At 41.4% G+C, this 20,217-nt stretch overlaps 1 protein-coding gene across 2 annotated transcripts; it reads right to left on the bottom strand.

Annotated features, from left to right (window-relative positions):
- Positions 1-2,412: 2,412 nt before the first annotated feature.
- On the bottom strand, positions 2,413-19,591 carry LOC129851485 (trypsin-like). 2 transcript variants are annotated; one of them, XM_055918061.1, is made up of 5 exons: positions 19,236-19,390; positions 5,494-5,653; positions 4,405-4,546; positions 3,848-4,114; positions 2,413-3,589 (listed from the first exon to the last, which is right to left on the bottom strand). In XM_055918061.1, exons 1-5 carry the CDS (start codon positions 19,291-19,293, stop codon positions 3,419-3,421), a joined length of 798 nt encoding a protein of 265 aa, XP_055774036.1. In that variant the 5' UTR covers positions 19,294-19,390; the 3' UTR covers positions 2,413-3,418. The 2 variants fall into 2 exon arrangements, with proteins under 2 accessions (XP_055774036.1, XP_055774035.1); XM_055918060.1 differs by lacking the exon at positions 5,494-5,653 and having other exon boundaries at positions 19,236-19,591.
- Positions 19,592-20,217: the final 626 nt, after the last annotated feature.

Here is a 20,217-nt window from a genome sequence, read left to right as displayed (position 1 = left end):
ACACAGTATTAACGTATAGAGGCATTATCTAAGGGTAACACACAGTATTAACGTATAGAGGCATTATCTAAGGGTAACACACAGTATTAACGTATAGAGACATTATCTAAGGGTAACACACAGTATTAACATATAGACATTATCTAAGGGTAACACAGTATTAACGTATAGAAACATTATCTCAGGGTAATGCACAGTATTAACGTATAGAGACATTATCTAAGGGTAATGCACAGTATTACCGTATAGAGACATTATCTAAGGGTAACACAGTATTAACGTATAGAGACATTATCTAAGGGTAACACACAGTATTAACGTATAGAGACATTATCAAAAGGTAACACACAGTATTAATGTATAGAGACATTATCTAAGGGTAACACACAGTATTAACGTATAGAGGCATTATCTAAGGGTAACACACAGTATTAACGTATAGAGGCATTATCTAAGGGTAACACACAGTATTAACGTATAGAGGCATTATCTAAGGGTAACACAGTATTAACGTATAGAGACATTATCAAAAAGGTAACACACAGTATTAATAATGTATAGAGACATTATCTAAGGGTAACACACAGTATTAACGTATAGAGGCATTATCTAAGGGTAACACAGTATTAACGTATAGAGGTATTATCTAAGGGTAACACACAGTATTAACGTGTAGAGACATTATCTAAGGGTAACACACAGTATTAACATATAGACATTATCTAAGGGTAACACAGTATTAACGTATAGAAACATTATCTCAGGGTAATGCACAGTATTAACGCATAGAGACATTATCTAAGGGTAATGCACAGTATTACCGTATAGAGACATTATCTAAGGGTAATGCACACCATTAACATATATAGACGGTATCTAAGGGTAATGCACAACATTAACACATAGAGTCATTATCTAAGGGTAACACAGTATTAACGTATAGAGACATTATCAAAAGGTAACACACAGTATTAACGTATAGAGACATTATCTAAGGGTAACACAGTATTAACGTATAGAGTCAATATCTAAGGGTAAAACAGTATTAACGTATAGAGACATTATCTAAGGGTAACACACAGTATTAACGTATAGAGACATTATCTAAGGGTAACACAGTATTAACGTATAGAGACATTATCTAAGGGTAACACACAGTATTAACTTATAGAGACATTATCTAAGGGTAACACAGTATTAACGTATAGAGAAATTATCTAAGGGTAACACACATTATTAACGTATAGAGACATTATCTAAGGGTAACACAGTATTAACGTATAGAGACATTATCTAAGGGTAACACACAGTATTATTGTATAGAGACATTATCAAAAGGTAACACACAGTATTAATGTATAGAGACATTATCTAAGGGTAACACACAGTATTAACGTATAGAGGCATTATCAAAAGGTAACACACAGTATTAACATATAGACATTATCTAAGGGTAACACAGTATTAACGTATTGAAACATTATCTAAGGGTAATGCACAGTATTACCGTATAGAGACATTATCTAAGGGTAACACAGTATTAACGTATAGAGACATTATCTAAGGGTAACACAGTATTAACGTATAGAGACATTATCAAAAGGTAACACACAGTATTAATGTATAGAGACATTATCTAAGGGTAACACACAGTATTAACGTATAGAGGCATTATCAAAAGGTAACACACAGTATTAACATATAGACATTATCTAAGGGTAACACAGTATTAACGTATTGAAACATTATCTAAGGGTAATGCACAGTATTACCGTATAGAGACATTATCTAAGGGTAACACAGTATTAACGTATAGAGACATTATCTAAGGGTAACACAGTATTAACGTATAGAGACATTATCAAAAGGTAACACACAGTATTAATGTATAGAGACATTATCTAAGGGTAACACACAGTATTAACGTATAGAGGCATTATCTAAGGGTAACACAGTATTAACGTATAGAGGCATTATCTAAGGGTAACACACAGTATTAACGTATAGAGACATTATCTAAGGGTAACACACAGTATTAACATATAGAGACATTATCTAAGGGTAACACAGTATTAACGTATAGAAACATTATCTAAGGGTAATGCACAGTATTAACGTATAGAGACATTATCTAAGGGTAACACACTATTAACGTATAGAGACATTATCTAAGGGTAATGCACAGTATTAACGTATAGAGACATGATCTAAGGGTAACACAGTATTAACGTATAGAAACATTATCTAAGGGTAACACACAGTATTAACGTATAGAGACATTATCTAAGGGTAATGCACAGCATTAGCGTATCAGTGCATTATTCATGTGTTATAATAGTTAGTGCAGCCCTGCATGTCTTATTACTCATCAATGCAATCAGAGGGAAAGAAATGAAGAACTGTAAAACAAAATGTGTTTTAAAATCTTCCCATTTATTCGTATAAAATGATGAGGATGTATGTGTCAGTAAATTCATAATTACCATTTATAAATCCATAAGGTGCCGTTTAACCCAAATGGTGGTATCTATTCATGAATAGAGACCGTTGGCATCTACAGTAACACAGGCACTCCTGACAGGAGCCTTTCTTTCTCAAGTAGTTTAATCATGACCTCATTTAAGTAGTTATGATTGTACAAGGACTTGTGTAGCATCTCTGGTACCATCAACACCTTCTATAATAGCCGTTATACACTCTGTCAATCATTGTTACTGGATAACATTTTGTCATTTTATACTCTGTCTCCCCCTCTCTACCTCTCTCTGTCTCTACCTCTACCTCTCTCGGTCTCTACCTCTCTGTCTCTACCTCTCTCTGTCTCCCCCTCTCTACCACTCTCTCTCTCCCCCTCTTTACCTCTCTCTGTCTCCCCCTCTCTACCTCTCTCTGTCTCTACCTCTCTTTGTCTCTACCTCTCTCTGTCTCCCCTTCTCTACCTCTCTCTGTCTCTACCTTTCTTTGTCTCTACCTCTCTCTGTCTCTACCTCTCTCTGTCTCCCCCTCTCTACCACTCTCTCTCTCCCCCTCTTTACCTCTCTCTGTCTCCCCCTCTACCTCGCTGTCTTCCCTTTCTACCTCTCTCTCTCTCCCCCTCTCTACCTCTCCCACTTTCACTCTCTCTCTCTCCCTTCTTTACCTCTCTCTCTCTTTCCCCATCTCTACCGCTCTCTCTTTCCCCATCTCTACCTCCCTCTCTTTCCCCATCTCTACCTCTCTCTCTGCCTCTCACTCTCGCTCTCCCACTCTTGACCTCTCTCTCTCCCTCAACCTCTTTCACTCTCTCTTTCTCCCCATCTCTACCTCTCTCTCCCCCTCTCTCTCTCCCTCTTTCGCTCTCTCTCCTCTACCTCTCTCTCTCTTTCCCCCTCTCTCTCTTTCCCTCTCTCTCTCTTTCCCTCCTCCACTCTCCTTCTCTTTAATACTTCAGACAGCGTGTGTAGGAGCTGTAGATGGTTCTGTCGACCCACCGCCGGAACTTGGACACCGCTGTGTAAACACCCGGGAACTTGGCATCTCCGCAGCCGTTTCCCCATGATACCACACCGTAGACACGCCCCTCGCACACCAGCGGCCCGCCGGAATCTCCCTGGAAACCACAAAGTACACCACACCCTCACTCAGTTTCCATGACAACGTGTCTCATTTTCTGAGGCCACCACAAGGTAGGTAACTATCATGAGAAGAGAGGAAATTTGGAATTAAAATGTGATTGTGTTGTGAAACTATAGATTAAGGTAATAGGTTCTCGAACGCACCCTTAACTATCCTATACAGCTAGTGGGAACTGACAGGCCAATAGGGCGTGTTCAAAAACTCAACCTGTTACATCTATCAGGTCCAGTACCTTGCACGCGTCCTTGCCGCCAGCATTGTATCCGGCACAGATCATGTTGGAGGTGATGTTCCCGTTGAACGACTCGCTGCTGTTGCACCTGGCCGATGACACGATGGGCAGCTTGACAGTCCGCAGGGTGGAGGGGATCTGACCCTCTCCCAGAGAGGTGTACCCCCACCCCGACACACGACACACCCGCCCCGCCATAACCCCTGTACCCTGCCGAGGGAGGGGCGCCAGGGACACATAGCTACCCATCACCATGGGAACCCTCAGCTACAAAGGGTGGAAGAAAAGAGATAGAGGGGGGAGTTGAATTGAGTTGAGTTGAATTGATTTGAGTGAGTTGAGTTGAACAGAACAGAATTGAACTGAACTAAACTGAAATACATGTACTTACTAAGTTATTACAAGGTAATTACAAATGTAATACACAGCTAGTTACTCTAATATAAGGCCTATCACTTGGCCAAACATCCTAAAACAGCTGTATCCAATGCTGTTATAATAAACATGAATATGAAATGCAGGTAAATATGTATATTGTATATGGTTGTATCCTGTACCTTGATGAGCATGATGTCAGCATTGTTGGTGGTCTTGTTGTACAGAGGATGGGGGATGATTCTGTGAGGTTTGGAATACTGCTCCGTTCCCTCAAACATACTCAGAGAGTAGTCCCCTGCCACAATCATCATCTGATCGGTCCTGGGAGGAGAGGCCAGGGAGACATCAGATATACATTCAACTTTGTTGTTTACATTATTGGAGTATTGCCATCTGCTCTGTCCTTAGACGGTGGAGTGCAATTTGAGCTGTGTTCAACTTGGCAAACACTGACGAACGTTATTTAAAATAAATATCCCCTTCTGCTTTATCCCAAAAATAACATCTGAGGTGCATTCAACGTCCCAAAAGTTTCCTTTGCGCTGACTGCACTGAAGTGGGTGTATACGTGGGTACAATGCTTCTCTGTGTGAAACAGGAACAATGTGACTGTTATCCTTTCTGAACTTACAACGTCTGACATGTTGACACCTCGTCGTGTAACACGCACGCTGCGATGACAGACATGCCAAGGTTGCCCTGCTGAGCCCACTGGGTCTCTTATCGCCCTTACTGTGTCTGACCTCCCAGTCCCAGGACTCACTGAGGCTGCTAACAACAAACGAACACAGATCAGGACTGATTCTTACAACAACAACAAAAACACAAGAAAAAAAATCACAGGTAAATGTTTTTTTTTTTTTTTTTTTAAGTGGGGGAAAAACGTGGTTTTTGGACATGTGTGAACACCTGTGTTCATGTGAAACAAATCATGTGAAATTCTAGTATTTTTTTATATACATTTTCATGAGTGTGAAATGTGTTTGTTTTTTGGACACGTGTGAAGTTTTTAGCATGTGAGAGAGACATTTCTTTTGGAATGGGGTGGCCAGTAATACACGGTTATTTCTAATTGTTGTGTTTTGTTTTCTTCTGCTTGACTTATTCAAATGTATTTTTATCTTACTACTGCAGTGTTAGGAAAGAGCAAGCAAGAAATGCATTTCACTGTACTACTACACACCTGTATGTATATTCCTATGGATACAGTGTTTGGAGTCATGCTAACTTCTCCTCAGTGTTATAAAGCAGGTTATTGACTGACTCACCCTATGTTACAGTGAGCGGCAGTGAGCACCCAGTACTTGTGCACTAGCGATCCGCCACAGAAGTGCTGTCCCTTGGTGGTCTGTAAGGATACAATGTATTTGATGGAATTGGGGGCTGGAGCGTAACCTCCGACTATACGGTCCTGTATGATCTCCTGACCTGCAGGAAGACATGGAAACAACATGTATAGTATTACACGGTATATGGGATGTGTTATAATATACCCTGAATGTACAACATGTTAAGGACACCTTCCTCATATTGAGTCAGATTATTAAACATGGAAACAGAAATAGTTGCATTAGATTGTATGACAGGTAGAAACCTGATTATAGTGTTGTAGGACAGACAGGTAGAAACCTGATTATAGTGTTGTAGGACAGTGTCACGCCCTGGCCTTATTATTCTTTGTTTTCTTTATTATTTTAGTTAGGTCAGGGTGTGACATGGGTAATGTTTATGTTTTGTTGGTTTTGGGTGTTTATTTGGTAAAGGGGTTATGGGGTGTAGTAGATGGTTTTGTGTTGAGTGTATATGTCTAGTGTTGTCTATGTAAGAACGTTTGTAGCCTGTTATGTTTGTGCACAACGTTTGTAGCTTCACGGTCGTTTTGTTGTTTTGTTAAAGTGTTTTGTTCGTGTTCATCTTCGTGTTGTTATAATAAAAGAAGATGGCTTATTTTCCAAGTGCTGCATTTTGGTCCGTTAATCCGCCAAACGATCGTGACAGACAGACAGGTAGAAACCTGATTATAGTGTTGTAGGACAGACAGGTAGAAACCTGATTATAGTGTTGTAGGACAGACAGGTAGAAACCTGATTATAGTGTTGTAGGACAGACAGGTAGAAACCTGATTATAGTGTTGTAGGACAGACAGGTAGAAACCTGATTATAGTGTTGTAGGACAGACAGGTAGAAACCTGATTATAGTGTTGTAGGACAGACAGGTAGAAACCTGATTATAGTGTTGTAGGACAGACAGGTAGAAACCTGATGATAGTGTTGTAGGACAGACAGGTGGAAACCTGATTATAGTGTTGTAGGACAGACAGGTGGAAACCTGATTATAGTGTTGTAGGACAGACAGGTGGAAACCTGATTATAGTGTTGTAGGACAGACAGGTAGAAACCTGATTATAGTGTTGTAGGACAGACAGGTAGAAACCTGATTATTGTGTTGTAGGACAGACAGGTGGAAACCTGATTATAGTGTTGTAGGACAGACAGGTAGAAACCTGATTATAGTGTCATAGGACAGACAGGTAGAAACCTGATTATAGTGTTGTAGGACAGACAGGTAGAAACCTGATTATAGTGTTGTAGGACAGACAGGTAGAAACCTGATTATAGTGTTGTAGGACAGACAGGTAGAAACCTGATTATAGTGTTATAGGACAGACAGGTAGAAACCTGATTATAGTGTTGTAGAACAGACAGGTAGAAACCTGATTATAGTGTTGTAGGACAGACAGGTAGAAACCTGATTATAGTGTTGTAGGACAGACAGGTAGAAACCTGATTATAGTGTTGTAGGACAGACAGGTAGAAACCTGATTATAGTGTTGTAGGACAGACAGGTAGAAACCTGATTATAGTGTTGTAGGACAGACAGGTAGAAACCTGATTATAGTGTTGTAGGACAGACAGGTAGAAACCTGATTATAGTGTTGTAGGACAGACAGGTAGAAACCTGATGATAGTGTTGTAGGACAGACAGGTGGAAACCTGATTATAGTGTTGTAGGACAGACAGGTGGAAACCTGATTATAGTGTTGTAGGACAGACAGGTAGAAACCTGATTATAGTGTTGTAGGACAGACAGGTGGAAACCTGATTATAGTGTTGTAGGACAGACAGGTAGAAACCTGATTATAGTGTTGTAGGACAGACAGGTAGAAACCTGATTATTGTGTTGTAGGACAGACAGGTGGAAACCTGATTATAGTGTTGTAGGACAGACAGGTAGAAACCTGATTATAGTGTCGTAGGACAGACAGGTAGAAACCTGATTATAGTGTTGTAGGACAGACAGGTAGAAACCTGATTATAGTGTTGTAGGACAGACAGGTAGAAACCTGATTATAGTGTTGTAGGACAGACAGGTAGAAACCTGATTATAGTGTTGTAGGACAGACAGGTAGAAACCTGATTATAGTGTTGTAGGACAGACAGGTAGAAACCTGATGATAGTGTTGTAGGACAGACAGGTGGAAACCTGATTATAGTGTTGTAGGACAGACAGGTGGAAACCTGATTATAGTGTTGTAGGACAGACAGGTAGAAACCTGATTATAGTGTTGTAGGACAGACAGGTGGAAACCTGATTATAGTGTTGTAGGACAGACAGGTAGAAACCTGATTATAGTGTTGTAGGACAGACAGGTAGAAACCTGATTATTGTGTTGTAGGACAGACAGGTGGAAACCTGATTATAGTGTTGTAGGACAGACAGGTAGAAACCTGATTATAGTGTCATAGGACAGACAGGTAGAAACCTGATTATAGTGTTGTAGGACAGACAGGTAGAAACCTGATTATAGTGTTGTAGGACAGACAGGTAGAAACCTGATTATAGTGTTGTAGGACAGACAGGTAGAAACCTGATTATAGTGTTGTAGGACAGACAGGTAGAAACCTGATTATAGTGTTGTAGAACAGACAGGTAGAAACCTGATTATAGTGTTGTAGGACAGACAGGTAGAAACCTGATTATAGTGTTGTAGGACAGACAGGTAGAAACCTGATTATAGTGTTGTAGGACAGACAGGTAGAAACCTGATTATAGTGTTGTAGGACAGACAGGTAGAAACCTGATTATAGTGTTGTAGGACAGACAGGTAGAAACCTGATTATAGTGTTGTAGGACAGACAGGTAGAAACCTGATTATAGTGTTGTAGGACAGACAGGTAAACCTGATTATAGTGTTGTAGGACAGACAGGTAGAAACCTGATTATAGTGTTGTAGGACAGACAGGTAGAAACCTGATTATAGTGTTGTAGGACAGACAGGTAGAAACCTGATTATAGTGTTGTAGGACAGACAGGTAGAAACCTGATGATAGTGTTGTAGGACAGACAGGTGGAAACCTGATTATAGTGTTGTAGGACAGACAGGTGGAAACCTGATTATAGTGTTGTAGGACAGACAGGTAGAAACCTGATTATAGTGTTGTAGGACAGACAGGTGGAAACCTGATTATAGTGTTGTAGGACAGACAGGTAGAAACCTGATTATAGTGTTGTAGGACAGACAGGTAGAAACCTGATTATTGTGTTGTAGGACAGACAGGTGGAAACCTGATTATAGTGTTGTAGGACAGACAGGTAGAAACCTGATTATAGTGTCATAGGACAGACAGGTAGAAACCTGATTATAGTGTTGTAGGACAGACAGGTAGAAACCTGATTATAGTGTTGTAGGACAGACAGGTAGAAACCTGATTATAGTGTTGTAGGACAGACAGGTAGAAACCTGATTATAGTGTTGTAGGACAGACAGGTAGAAACCTGATTATAGTGTTGTAGGACAGACAGGTAGAAACCTGATGATAGTGTTGTAGGACAGACAGGTGGAAACCTGATTATAGTGTTGTAGGACAGACAGGTGGAAACCTGATTATAGTGTTGTAGGACAGACAGGTAGAAACCTGATTATAGTGTTGTAGGACAGACAGGTGGAAACCTGATTATAGTGTTGTAGGACAGACAGGTAGAAACCTGATTATAGTGTTGTAGGACAGACAGGTAGAAACCTGATTATTGTGTTGTAGGACAGACAGGTGGAAACCTGATTATAGTGTCGTAGGACAGACAGGTAGAAACCTGATTATAGTGTCGTAGGACAGACAGGTAGAAACCTGATTATAGTGTCGTAGGACAGACAGGTAGAAACCTGATTATAGTGTTGTAGGACAGACAGGTAGAAACCTGATTATAGTGTTGTAGGACAGACAGGTAGAAACCTGATTATAGTGTTGTAGGACAGACAGGTAGAAACCTGATTATAGTGTTATAGGACAGACAGGTAGAAACCTGATTATAGTGTTGTAGAACAGACAGGTAGAAACCTGATTATAGTGTTGTAGGACAGACAGGTAGAAACCTGATTATAGTGTTGTAGGACAGACAGGTAGAAACCTGATTATAGTGTTGTAGGACAGACAGGTAGAAACCTGATTATAGTGTTGTAGGACAGACAGGTAGAAACCTGATTATAGTGTTGTAGGACAGACAGGTAGAAACCTGATTATAGTGTTGTAGGACAGACAGGTAGAAACCTGATTATAGTGTTGTAGGACAGACAGGTAGAAACCTGATTATAGTGTTGTAGGACAGACAGGTAGAAACCTGATTATAGTGTTGTAGGACAGACAGGTAGAAACCTGATGATAGTGTTGTAGGACAGACAGGTGGAAACCTGATGATAGTGTTGTAGGACAGACAGGTGGAAACCTGATGATAGTGTTGTAGGACAGACAGGTAGAAACCTGATTATAGTGTTGTAGGACAGACAGGTGGAAACCTGATTATAGTGTTGTAGGACAGACAGGTGGAAACCTGATTATAGTGTTGTAGGACAGACAGGTAGAAACCTGATTATAGTGTTGTAGGACAGACAGGTAGAAACCTGATTATTGTGTTGTAGGACAGACAGGTGGAAACCTGATTATAGTGTTGTAGGACAGACAGGTAGAAACCTGATTATACTGTCATAGGACAGACAGGTAGAAACCTGATTATAGTGTTGTAGGACAGACAGGTAGAAACCTGATTATAGTGTTGTAGGACAGACAGGTAGAAACCTGATTATAGTGTTGTAGGACAGACAGGTAGAAACCTGATTATAGTGTTATAGGACAGACAGGTAGAAACCTGATTATAGTGTTGTAGAACAGACAGGTAGAAACCTGATTATAGTGTTGTAGGACAGACAGGTAGAAACCTGATTATAGTGTTGTAGAAGAGACAGGTGGAAACCTGATTATAGTGTTGTAGAAGAGACAGGTGGAAACCTGATTATTGTGTTGTAGGACAGACAGGTGGAAACCTGATTATAGTGTTGTAGGACAGACAGGTAGAAACCTGATTATTGTGTTGTAGGACAGACAGATGGAAACCTGATTATAGTGTTGTAGGACAGACAGGTAGAAACCTGATTATAGTGTCATAGGACAGACAGGTAGAAACCTGATTATAGTGTTGTAGGACAGACAGGTAGAAACCTGATTATAGTGTTGTAGGACAGACAGGTAGAAACCTGATTATAGTGTTGTAGGACAGACAGGTAGAAACCTGATTATAGTGTTATAGGACAGACAGGTAGAAACCTGATTATAGTGTTGTAGAACAGACAGGTAGAAACCTGATTATAGTGTTGTAGGACAGACAGGTAGAAACCTGATTATAGTGTTGTAGGACAGACAGGTAGAAACCTGATTATAGTGTTGTAGAAGAGACAGGTGGAAACCTGATTATAGTGTTGTAGGACAGACAGGTAGAAACCTGATTATAGTCTTGTAGGACAGACAGGTGGAAACCTGATTATAGTGTTGTAGGACAGACAGGTGGAAACCTGATTATAGTGTTGTAGGACAGACAGGTGGAAACCTGATTATAGTGTTGTAGGACAGACAGGTAGAAACCTGATTATAGTGTTGTAGGACAGACAGGTAGAAACCTGATTATAGAGTTGTAGGACAGACAGGTAGAAACCTGATTATAGTGTTGTAGGACAGACAGGTAGAAACCTGATTATAGTGTCATAGGACAGACAGGTAGACACCTGATTATAGAGTTGTAGGACAGACAGGTAGAAACCTGATTATAGTGTTGTAGGACAGACAGGTAGAAACCTGATTATAGTGTTGTAGGACAGACAGGTAGAAACCTGATTATAGTGTCATAGGACAGACAGGTAGAAACCTGATTATATTGTTGTAGGACAGACAGGTAGAAACCTGATTATAGTGTTGTAGGACAGACAGGTAGAAACCTGATTATAGTGTTGTAGGACAGATAGGTAGAAACCTGATTATAGTGTTGTAGGACAGACAGGTAGAAATCTGATTATAGTGTTATAGGACAGACAGGTAGAAACCTGATTATAGTGTTATAGGACAGACAGGTAGAAACCTGATTATAGTGTTGTAGGACAGACAGGTAGAAACCTGATTATAGTGTTGTAGAACAGACAGGTAGAAACCTGATTATAGTGTTGTAGGACAGACAGGTAGAAACCTGATTATAGTGTTGTAGGACAGACAGGTAGAAACCTGATTATAGTGTTGTAAGACAGACAGGTAGAAACCTGATTATAGTGTTGTAGGACAGACAGGTAGAAACCTGATTATAGTGTTGTAGGACAGACAGGTAGAAACCTGATTATAGTGTTGTAGGACAGACAGGTAAAAACCTGATTATAGTGTTGTAGCACAGACAGTTGGAAACCTGATTATAGTGTTGTAGGACAGACAGGTAGAAACCTGATTAAAGTGTTATAGGACAGACAGGTAGAAACCTGATTTTAGTGTTGTAGGACAGACAGGTACAAACCTGATTATAGTGTTGTAGGACAGACAGGTAGAAACCTGATTATAGTGTTGTAGGACAGACAGGTAGAAACCTGATTATAGTGTTGTAGAAGAGACAGGTGGAAACCTGATTATAGTGTTGTAGGACAGACAGGTAGAAACCTGATTATAGTCTTGTAGGACAGACAGGTGGAAACCTGATTATAGTGTTGTAGGACAGACAGGTGGAAACCTGATTATAGTGTTGTAGGACAGACAGGTGGAAACCTGATTATAGTGTTGTAGGACAGACAGGTAGAAACCTGATTATAGTGTTGTAGGACAGACAGGTAGAAACCTGATTATAGAGTTGTAGGACAGACAGGTAGAAACCTGATTATAGTGTTGTAGGACAGACAGGTAGAAACCTGATTATAGTGTCATAGGACAGACAGGTAGACACCTGATTATAGAGTTGTAGGACAGACAGGTAGAAACCTGATTATAGTGTTGTAGGACAGACAGGTAGAAACCTGATTATAGTGTTGTAGGACAGACAGGTAGAAACCTGATTATAGTGTCATAGGACAGACAGGTAGAAACCTGATTATATTGTTGTAGGACAGACAGGTAGAAACCTGATTATAGTGTTGTAGGACAGACAGGTAGAAACCTGATTATAGTGTTGTAGGACAGATAGGTAGAAACCTGATTATAGTGTTGTAGGACAGACAGGTAGAAATCTGATTATAGTGTTATAGGACAGACAGGTAGAAACCTGATTATAGTGTTATAGGACAGACAGGTAGAAACCTGATTATAGTGTTGTAGGACAGACAGGTAGAAACCTGATTATAGTGTTGTAGAACAGACAGGTAGAAACCTGATTATAGTGTTGTAGGACAGACAGGTAGAAACCTGATTATAGTGTTGTAGGACAGACAGGTAGAAACCTGATTATAGTGTTGTAAGACAGACAGGTAGAAACCTGATTATAGTGTTGTAGGACAGACAGGTAGAAACCTGATTATAGTGTTGTAGGACAGACAGGTAGAAACCTGATTATAGTGTTGTAGGACAGACAGGTAAAAACCTGATTATAGTGTTGTAGCACAGACAGTTGGAAACCTGATTATAGTGTTGTAGGACAGACAGGTAGAAACCTGATTAAAGTGTTATAGGACAGACAGGTAGAAACCTGATTATAGTGTTGTAGGACAGACAGGTACAAACCTGATTATAGTGTTGTAGGACAGACAGGTAGAAACCTGATTATAGTGTTGCAGGACAGACAGGTAGAAACCTGATTATAGTGTTGTAGGACAGACAGGTGGAAACCTGAATATAGTGTTGTAGGACAGACAGGTACAAACCTGATTATAGTGTTGTAGGACAGACAGGTACAAACCTGATTATAGTGTTGTAGGACAGACAGGTGGAAACCTGATTATAGTGTTGTAGGACAGACAGGTAGAAACCTGATTATAGTGTTGTAGGACAGACAGGTAGAAACCTGATTATAGTGTTGTGGGACAGACAGGTAGAAACCTGATTATAGTGTTGTGGGACAGACAGGTAGAAACCTGATTATAGTGTTGTAGGACAGACAGGTAGAAACCTGATTATAGTGTTGTAGGACAGACAGGTAGAAACCTGATTATAGGGTTGTAGGACAGACAGGTAGAAACCTGATTATAGTCTTGTAGGACAGACAGGTAGAAACCTGATTATAGTGTTGTAGGACAGACAGGTAGAAACCTGATTATAGTGTTGTAGGACAGACAGGTAGAAACCTGATTATAGTGTTGTAGGACAGACAGGTAGAAACCTGATTATAGTGTTGTAGGACAGACAGGTAGAAACCTGATTATAGTGTTGTAGGACAGACAGGTAGAAACCTGATTATAGTGTTGTAGGACAGACAGGTAGAAACCTGATTATAGTGTTGTAGGACAGACAGGTAGAAACCTGATTATAGTGTTGTAGGACAGACAGGTAGAAACCTGATTATAGGGTTGTAGGACAGACAGGTAGAAACCTGATTATAGTCTTGTAGGACAGACAGGTAGAAACCTGATTATAGTGTTGTAGGACAGACAGGTAGAAACCTGATTATAGTGTTGTAGGACAGACAGGTAGAAACCTGATTATAGTGTTGTAGGACAGACAGGTAGAAACCTGATTATAGTGTTGTAGGACAGACAGGTAGAAACCTGATTATAGTGTTGTAGGACAGACAGGTAGAAACCTGATTATAGTGTTGTAGGACAGACAGGTAGAAACCTGATTATAGTGTTGTAGGACAGACAGGTAGAAACCTGATTATAGTGTTGTAGGACAGACAGGTAGAAACCTGATTATAGTGTTGTAGGACAGACAGGTGGAAACCTGATTATAGTGTTGTAGGACAGACAGGTAGAAACCTGATTATAGTGTTGTAGGACAGACAGGTAGAAACCTGATTAAAGTGTTATAGGACAGACAGGTAGAAACCTGATTATAGTGTTGTAGGACAGACAGGTAGAAACCTGATTATAGTGTTGTAGGACAGACAGGTAGAAACCTGATTATAGTGTTATAGGACAGACAGGTAGAAACCTGATTATAGTGTTGAAGGACAGACAGGTAGAACCCTGATTATAGTGTTGTAGGACAGACAGGTAGAAACCTGATTATAGTGTTGTAGGACAGACAGGTAGAAACCTGATTATAGTGTTGTAGGACAGACAGGTAGAAACCTGATTATAGTGTTGTAGGACAGACAGGTAGAAACCTGATTATAGTGTTGTAGGACAGACAGGTAGAAACCTGATTATAGTGTTGTAGGACAGACAGATAGAAACCTGATTATAGTGTTGTTGGACAGACAGGTGGAAACCTGATTATAGTGTTGTAGGACAGACAGGTAGAAACCTGATTATAGTGTTATAGGACAGACAGGTAGAAACCTGATTATAGTGTTGAAGGACAGACAGGTAGAACCCTGATTATAGTGTTGTAGGACAGACAGGTAGAAACCTGATTATAGTGTTGTAGGACAGACAGGTAGAAACCTGATTATAGTGTTGTAGGACAGACAGGTAGAAACCTGATTATAGTGTTGTAGGACAGACAGGTAGAAACCTGATTATAGTGTTGTAGGACAGACAGGTAGAAACCTGATTATAGTGTTGTAGGACAGACAGATAGAAACCTGATTATAGTGTTGTTGGACAGACAGGTGGAAACCTGCTGGAAAAATCATGAAAAAAACCCTGGAAAGGTCTAGAAATAGTGTACAATATAATACAGTACATAACATGCAGAATGTGGAATAATACTGTTCCCATAACATTGGAACTTTCACACCTCTTAGACCCTTTAGGGAATAGAGGCTCCTTTCATACCTCTTAGACCCAGTAGAGAATAGAGGCTCATTTCACACCTCTTAGACCCAGTAGAGAATAGAGGCTCCTTTCACACCTCATAGACCCAGTAGAGAATAGAGTCTCCTTTCACACCTCTTAGACCCAGTAGGGAATAGAGGCTCCTTTCATACCTCTTAGACCCAGTAGAGAATAGAGGCTCCTTTCACACCTCTTAGACCCAGTAGAGAATAGGCTCCTTTCACACCTCTTAGACCCAGTAGAGAATAGAGGCTCCTTTCACACCTCATAGACCCAGTAGAGAATAGAGTCTCCTTTCACACCTCTTAGACCCAGTAGGGAATAGAGGCTCCTTTCATACCTCTTAGACCCAGTAGAGAATAGAGGCTCCTTTCACACCTCTTAGACCCAGTAGAGAATAGGCTCCTTTCACACCTCTTAGACCCAGTAGAGAATAGAGGCTCCTTTCACACCTCTTAGACCCAGTAGAGAATAGAGGCTCCTTTCACACCTCTTAGACCCAGTAGAGAATAGAGGCTCCTTTCACACCTCTTAGACCCAGTAGAGAATAGAGGCTCCTTTCACACCTCTTAGACCCAGTAGAGAATAGAGGCTCCTTTCACACCTCTTAGACCTAGTAGAGAATAGAGGCTCCTTTCACACCTCTTAGATCCAGTAGAGAATAGAGGCTCCTTTCACACCTCTTAGACCCAGTAGAGAATAGAGGCTCCTTTCACACCTCTTAGACCCAGTAGAGAATAGAGGCTCCTTTCACACCTCTTAGACCCAGTAGAGAATAGAGGCTCCTTTCACACCTCTTAGACCCAGTAGAGAATAGAGGCTCCTTTCACACCTCTTAGACCTAGTAGAGAATAGAGGCTCCTTTCACACCTCTTAGACCCAGTAGAGAATAGAGGCTCCTTTCATACCTCTTAGACCCAGTAGAGAATAGAGGCTCCTTTCATACCTCTTAGACCCAGTAGAGAATAGAGGCTCCTTTCACACCTCTTAGACCCAGTAGAGAATAGAGGCTCCTTTCATACCTCTTAGACCCAGTAGAGAATAGAGGCTCCTTTCATACCTCTTAGACCCAGTAGAGAATAGAGGCTCCTTTCACACCTCTTAGACCCAGTAGAGAATAGAGGCTCCTTTCCTACCTCTTAGACCCAGTAGAGAATAGAGGCTCCTTTCACACCTCTTAGACCCTTTAGGGAATAGAGGCTCCTTTCACACCTCTTAGACCCTTTAGGGAATAGAGGCTCCTTTCACACCTCTTAGACACTTTAGGGAATAGAGGCTCCTTTCACACCTCTTAGACCCTTTAGGGAATAGAGGCTCCTTTCACACCTCTTAGACCCTTTAGGGAATAGAGGCTCCTTTCACACCTCTTAGACCCAGTAGAGAATAGAGGCTCCTTTCACACCTCTTAGACCCAGTAGAGAATAGAGGCTCCTTTCACACCTCTTAGACCCAGTAGAGAATAGAGGCTCCTTTCACACCTCTTAGACCCAGTAGAGAATAGAGGCTCCTTTCACACCTCTTAGACCCAGTAGAGAATAGAGGCTCCTTTCACACCTCTTAGACCCAGTAGAGAATAGAGGCTCCTTTCACACCTCTTAGACCCAGTAGAGAATAGAGGCTCCTTTCACACCTCTTAGACCCAGTAGAGAATAGAGGCTCCTTTCACACCTCTTAGACCCAGTAGAGAATAAAGGCTCCTTTCACACCTCTTAGACCCAGTAGAGAATAGAGGCTCCTTTCACACCTCTTAGACCCAGTAGAGAATAGAGGCTCCTTTCACACCTCTTAGACCCAGTAGAGAATAAAGGCTCCTTTCATACCTCTTAGACCCAGTAGAGAATAGAGGCTCCTTTCACACCTCTTAGACCCAGTAGTGAATAGAGGCAAAACTAACTCACTCTGCTGAGAACAACAGAATAGAGGCTCCTTTCACACCTCTTAGACCCAGTAGAGAATAGAGGCTCCTTTCACACCTCTTAGACCCAGTAGAGAATAGAGGCTCCTTTCACACCTCTTAGACCCAGTAGTGAATAGAGGCAAAACTAACTCACTCTCCTGAGAACAACAGAATAGAGGCTCCTTTCACCCTCTAGATGAAAAAGTCCTGATAAAAATATGATTAATTACATCCTTTAAATTCCGAAGTATTCATTACAAATGACCAATAAACTTTGAATCAGTGTTGGTTCCTTTGTTTCGGCACAAAAATCCACCAGTGTTGTAAATGTTTTTCTACTGGTTACTCATAAACAGGGCAATAAATCACAAACCTTTTAGGAGAAAAAGAAGGAGGTAAAGAACCCAAAGGGATAAGTACTTCTCCTTTTCATGTCCAGTGATCTCACCAGGCTCAGCTAGCAGACATTAAAGTTGCTGGTTCTGTGACCTCCGACTCTAGAGGCGAATAAAGGTTTCCCTGTCTGACCTGACTTTCTACCTGTGTCCTCTAGTGTCTCCTCTAGGATGCATCCCAAATGGTATCCTATTCCCTACATAAGGCACTACTTTTGACCAGATCCCTATGGGCCCTGGTCGAAAGTAGTGCACTAGATAGGGAATACGGTGCCATTTGAGACACCTCCCTCCTCATAGTGTTTCCTCGTTCCTCGATCTCACAGGGCTGTGTAACACCAGCGAGAGCTTGTCTTCACAGGGCTGTGTAACACCAGAGAGAGCTTGCCTTCACAGGGCTGTGTAACACCAGAGAGAGCTTGCCTTCACAGGGCTGTGTAACACCAGCGAGAGCTTGTCTTCACAGGGCTGTGTAACACCAGAGAGAGCTTGTCTTCACAGGGCTGTGTAACACCAGAGAGAGCTTGTCTTCACAGGGCTGTGTAACACCAGCGAGAGCTTGTCTTCACAGGGCTGTGTAACACCAGCGAGAGCTTGTCTTCACAGGGCTGTGTAACACCAGAGAGAGCTTGTCTTCACAGGGCTGTGTAACACCAGAGAGAGCTTGCCTTCACAGGGCTGTGTAACACCAGCGAGAGCTTGTCTTCACAGGGCTGTGTAACACCAGAGAGAGCTTCTCTTCACAGGGCTGTGTAACACCAGAGAGAGCTTGCCTTCACAGGGCTGTGTAACACCAGAGAGAGCTTGCCTTCACAGGGCTGTGTAACACCAGAGAGAGCTTGCCTTCACAGGGCTGTGTAACACCAGCGAGAGCTTGTCTTCACAGGGCTGTGTAACACCAGAGAGAGCTTGCCTTCACAGGGCTGTGTAACACCAGCGAGAGCTTGTCTTCACAGAGTTATGCAACACTCAACTACACTCACTTTCCTGTGGTCAGGATAGAAGAGAGAGGAAAAATCACTGTCGTTGTTACTGTTGGTAATACTGTGTAGCGCGGTTTTTACCTTGTTCTGGACAACAAGGCATGCTAAACAGAGAATCTCCTCCGGGCATGTTTTTTAGTCCAGAACAAGGCTTAATCTGTGTTCAAGAAACCTGGCCTGTGAGTTCATCCCAGAAGGACAGATCAGATTTTCTGTTGACAACAGAATTTATAATCTAAATTCTGTTCTATTCAACATCAAAGGATCGTGACACCAATATAATACCTTTATAACAAGTTACAACAGATGACTAGACCCTGAACATTATGTGTACTGCTGAGTAAACAGGTTTCTACTTTAGGAGGCAGTCAGCATGCAAAGACAAGCAATACAACACAATGCTAATCATGCATTGTTTTATCGTGCATATTATTGAAAGCAATTCATATATAAACACACAAATCATCGGCATATCTCTGCACTCTGGGTCACGTAAAAACCTGAATAAATGATCATGAAGTATTGACTACATGAATAAAATGACAACTAGGAGGAAAATGTTATACTTACAATTGACTGCCAAGAGCTCCAAAAGCGCATAGCACAGACAGACTACTAGCAGGTTCATGATGAGAGGAGAGGGTGGAGTGCAGGCTGAGCAGTGGGATGCAATGCCGGACTGGAATAACACTTCTAGATCCTCTCTGATTCCTATAACAGGAACAAGGACATCTCACCAGACAGCGATGAGCAGAGATCCTCAGATTTCTGAAAGTTCCGATTTCAGTCATCATGGCCACACTGTCCAGATACAACGATATAGGATGGAGAGAGAGAGAGAGAGAGAGAGAGAGAGAGAGAGAGAGAGAGAGAGAGAGAGAGAGAGAGAGAGAGAGAGAGAGAGAGAGAGAGCGAGAGAGAGAGAGAGAGAGAAAGAAAGCAAAAGAGAGAGAGAGAGAGAGAGAAAGAGAGATAGAGAGAAAGAAAGAGCAACAAAGTGCACCTTCATAAACTGTCCCCCTTCTCTGACCCCCTGACTCTCCACAGGGGCCCTTACAGTACATTACACTGTCTCCATAGTAACATATCTCATGTCCTGTGTCATCAGCAGGAGCTTCACACAGATTGTCCTCCTGTGGAAGTTCTCAATGGACCTCTGTGTGAGTGTGTGTGTGTGTGTGTGCATGCGTGTGTGTCTGGGAGATTAATTCTGAATGACAAAGGATTATTTTATACAGTCATACCATCTGTATAACACAAATGTATTTCCCTCTGTAGAATCAACACCATTTGACACTCTTCTAGACTGAAGTGACAAACACTGGGCTTCTTGAGGTGTGCCATCTCACTTTCCAGGGGTCCTTCCATATTAAAAATCTGGACTGATTTGACATAATTACAGTGGATAGTACAGCAGGGTAAGCATTACACCCCCCTTGTGGAAGACTCTCCCCTGAGTCCTGACCTGTCCTTGTCCCACATTTAGGGAATTAATAATTAATAATTCATACTATAATTCATCATTCATATTTCAACCAGAAGAATATGGCTT

The sequence above is a fragment of the Salvelinus fontinalis genome, chromosome 3, assembly GCF_029448725.1.
Source record: "Salvelinus fontinalis isolate EN_2023a chromosome 3, ASM2944872v1, whole genome shotgun sequence".
Classification (NCBI taxonomy): domain Eukaryota; kingdom Metazoa; phylum Chordata; class Actinopteri; order Salmoniformes; family Salmonidae; genus Salvelinus; species Salvelinus fontinalis.
The sequence above is the reverse complement of the archived record's forward strand: the minus strand, read 5'-3'. Positions and strand labels throughout refer to the sequence as shown.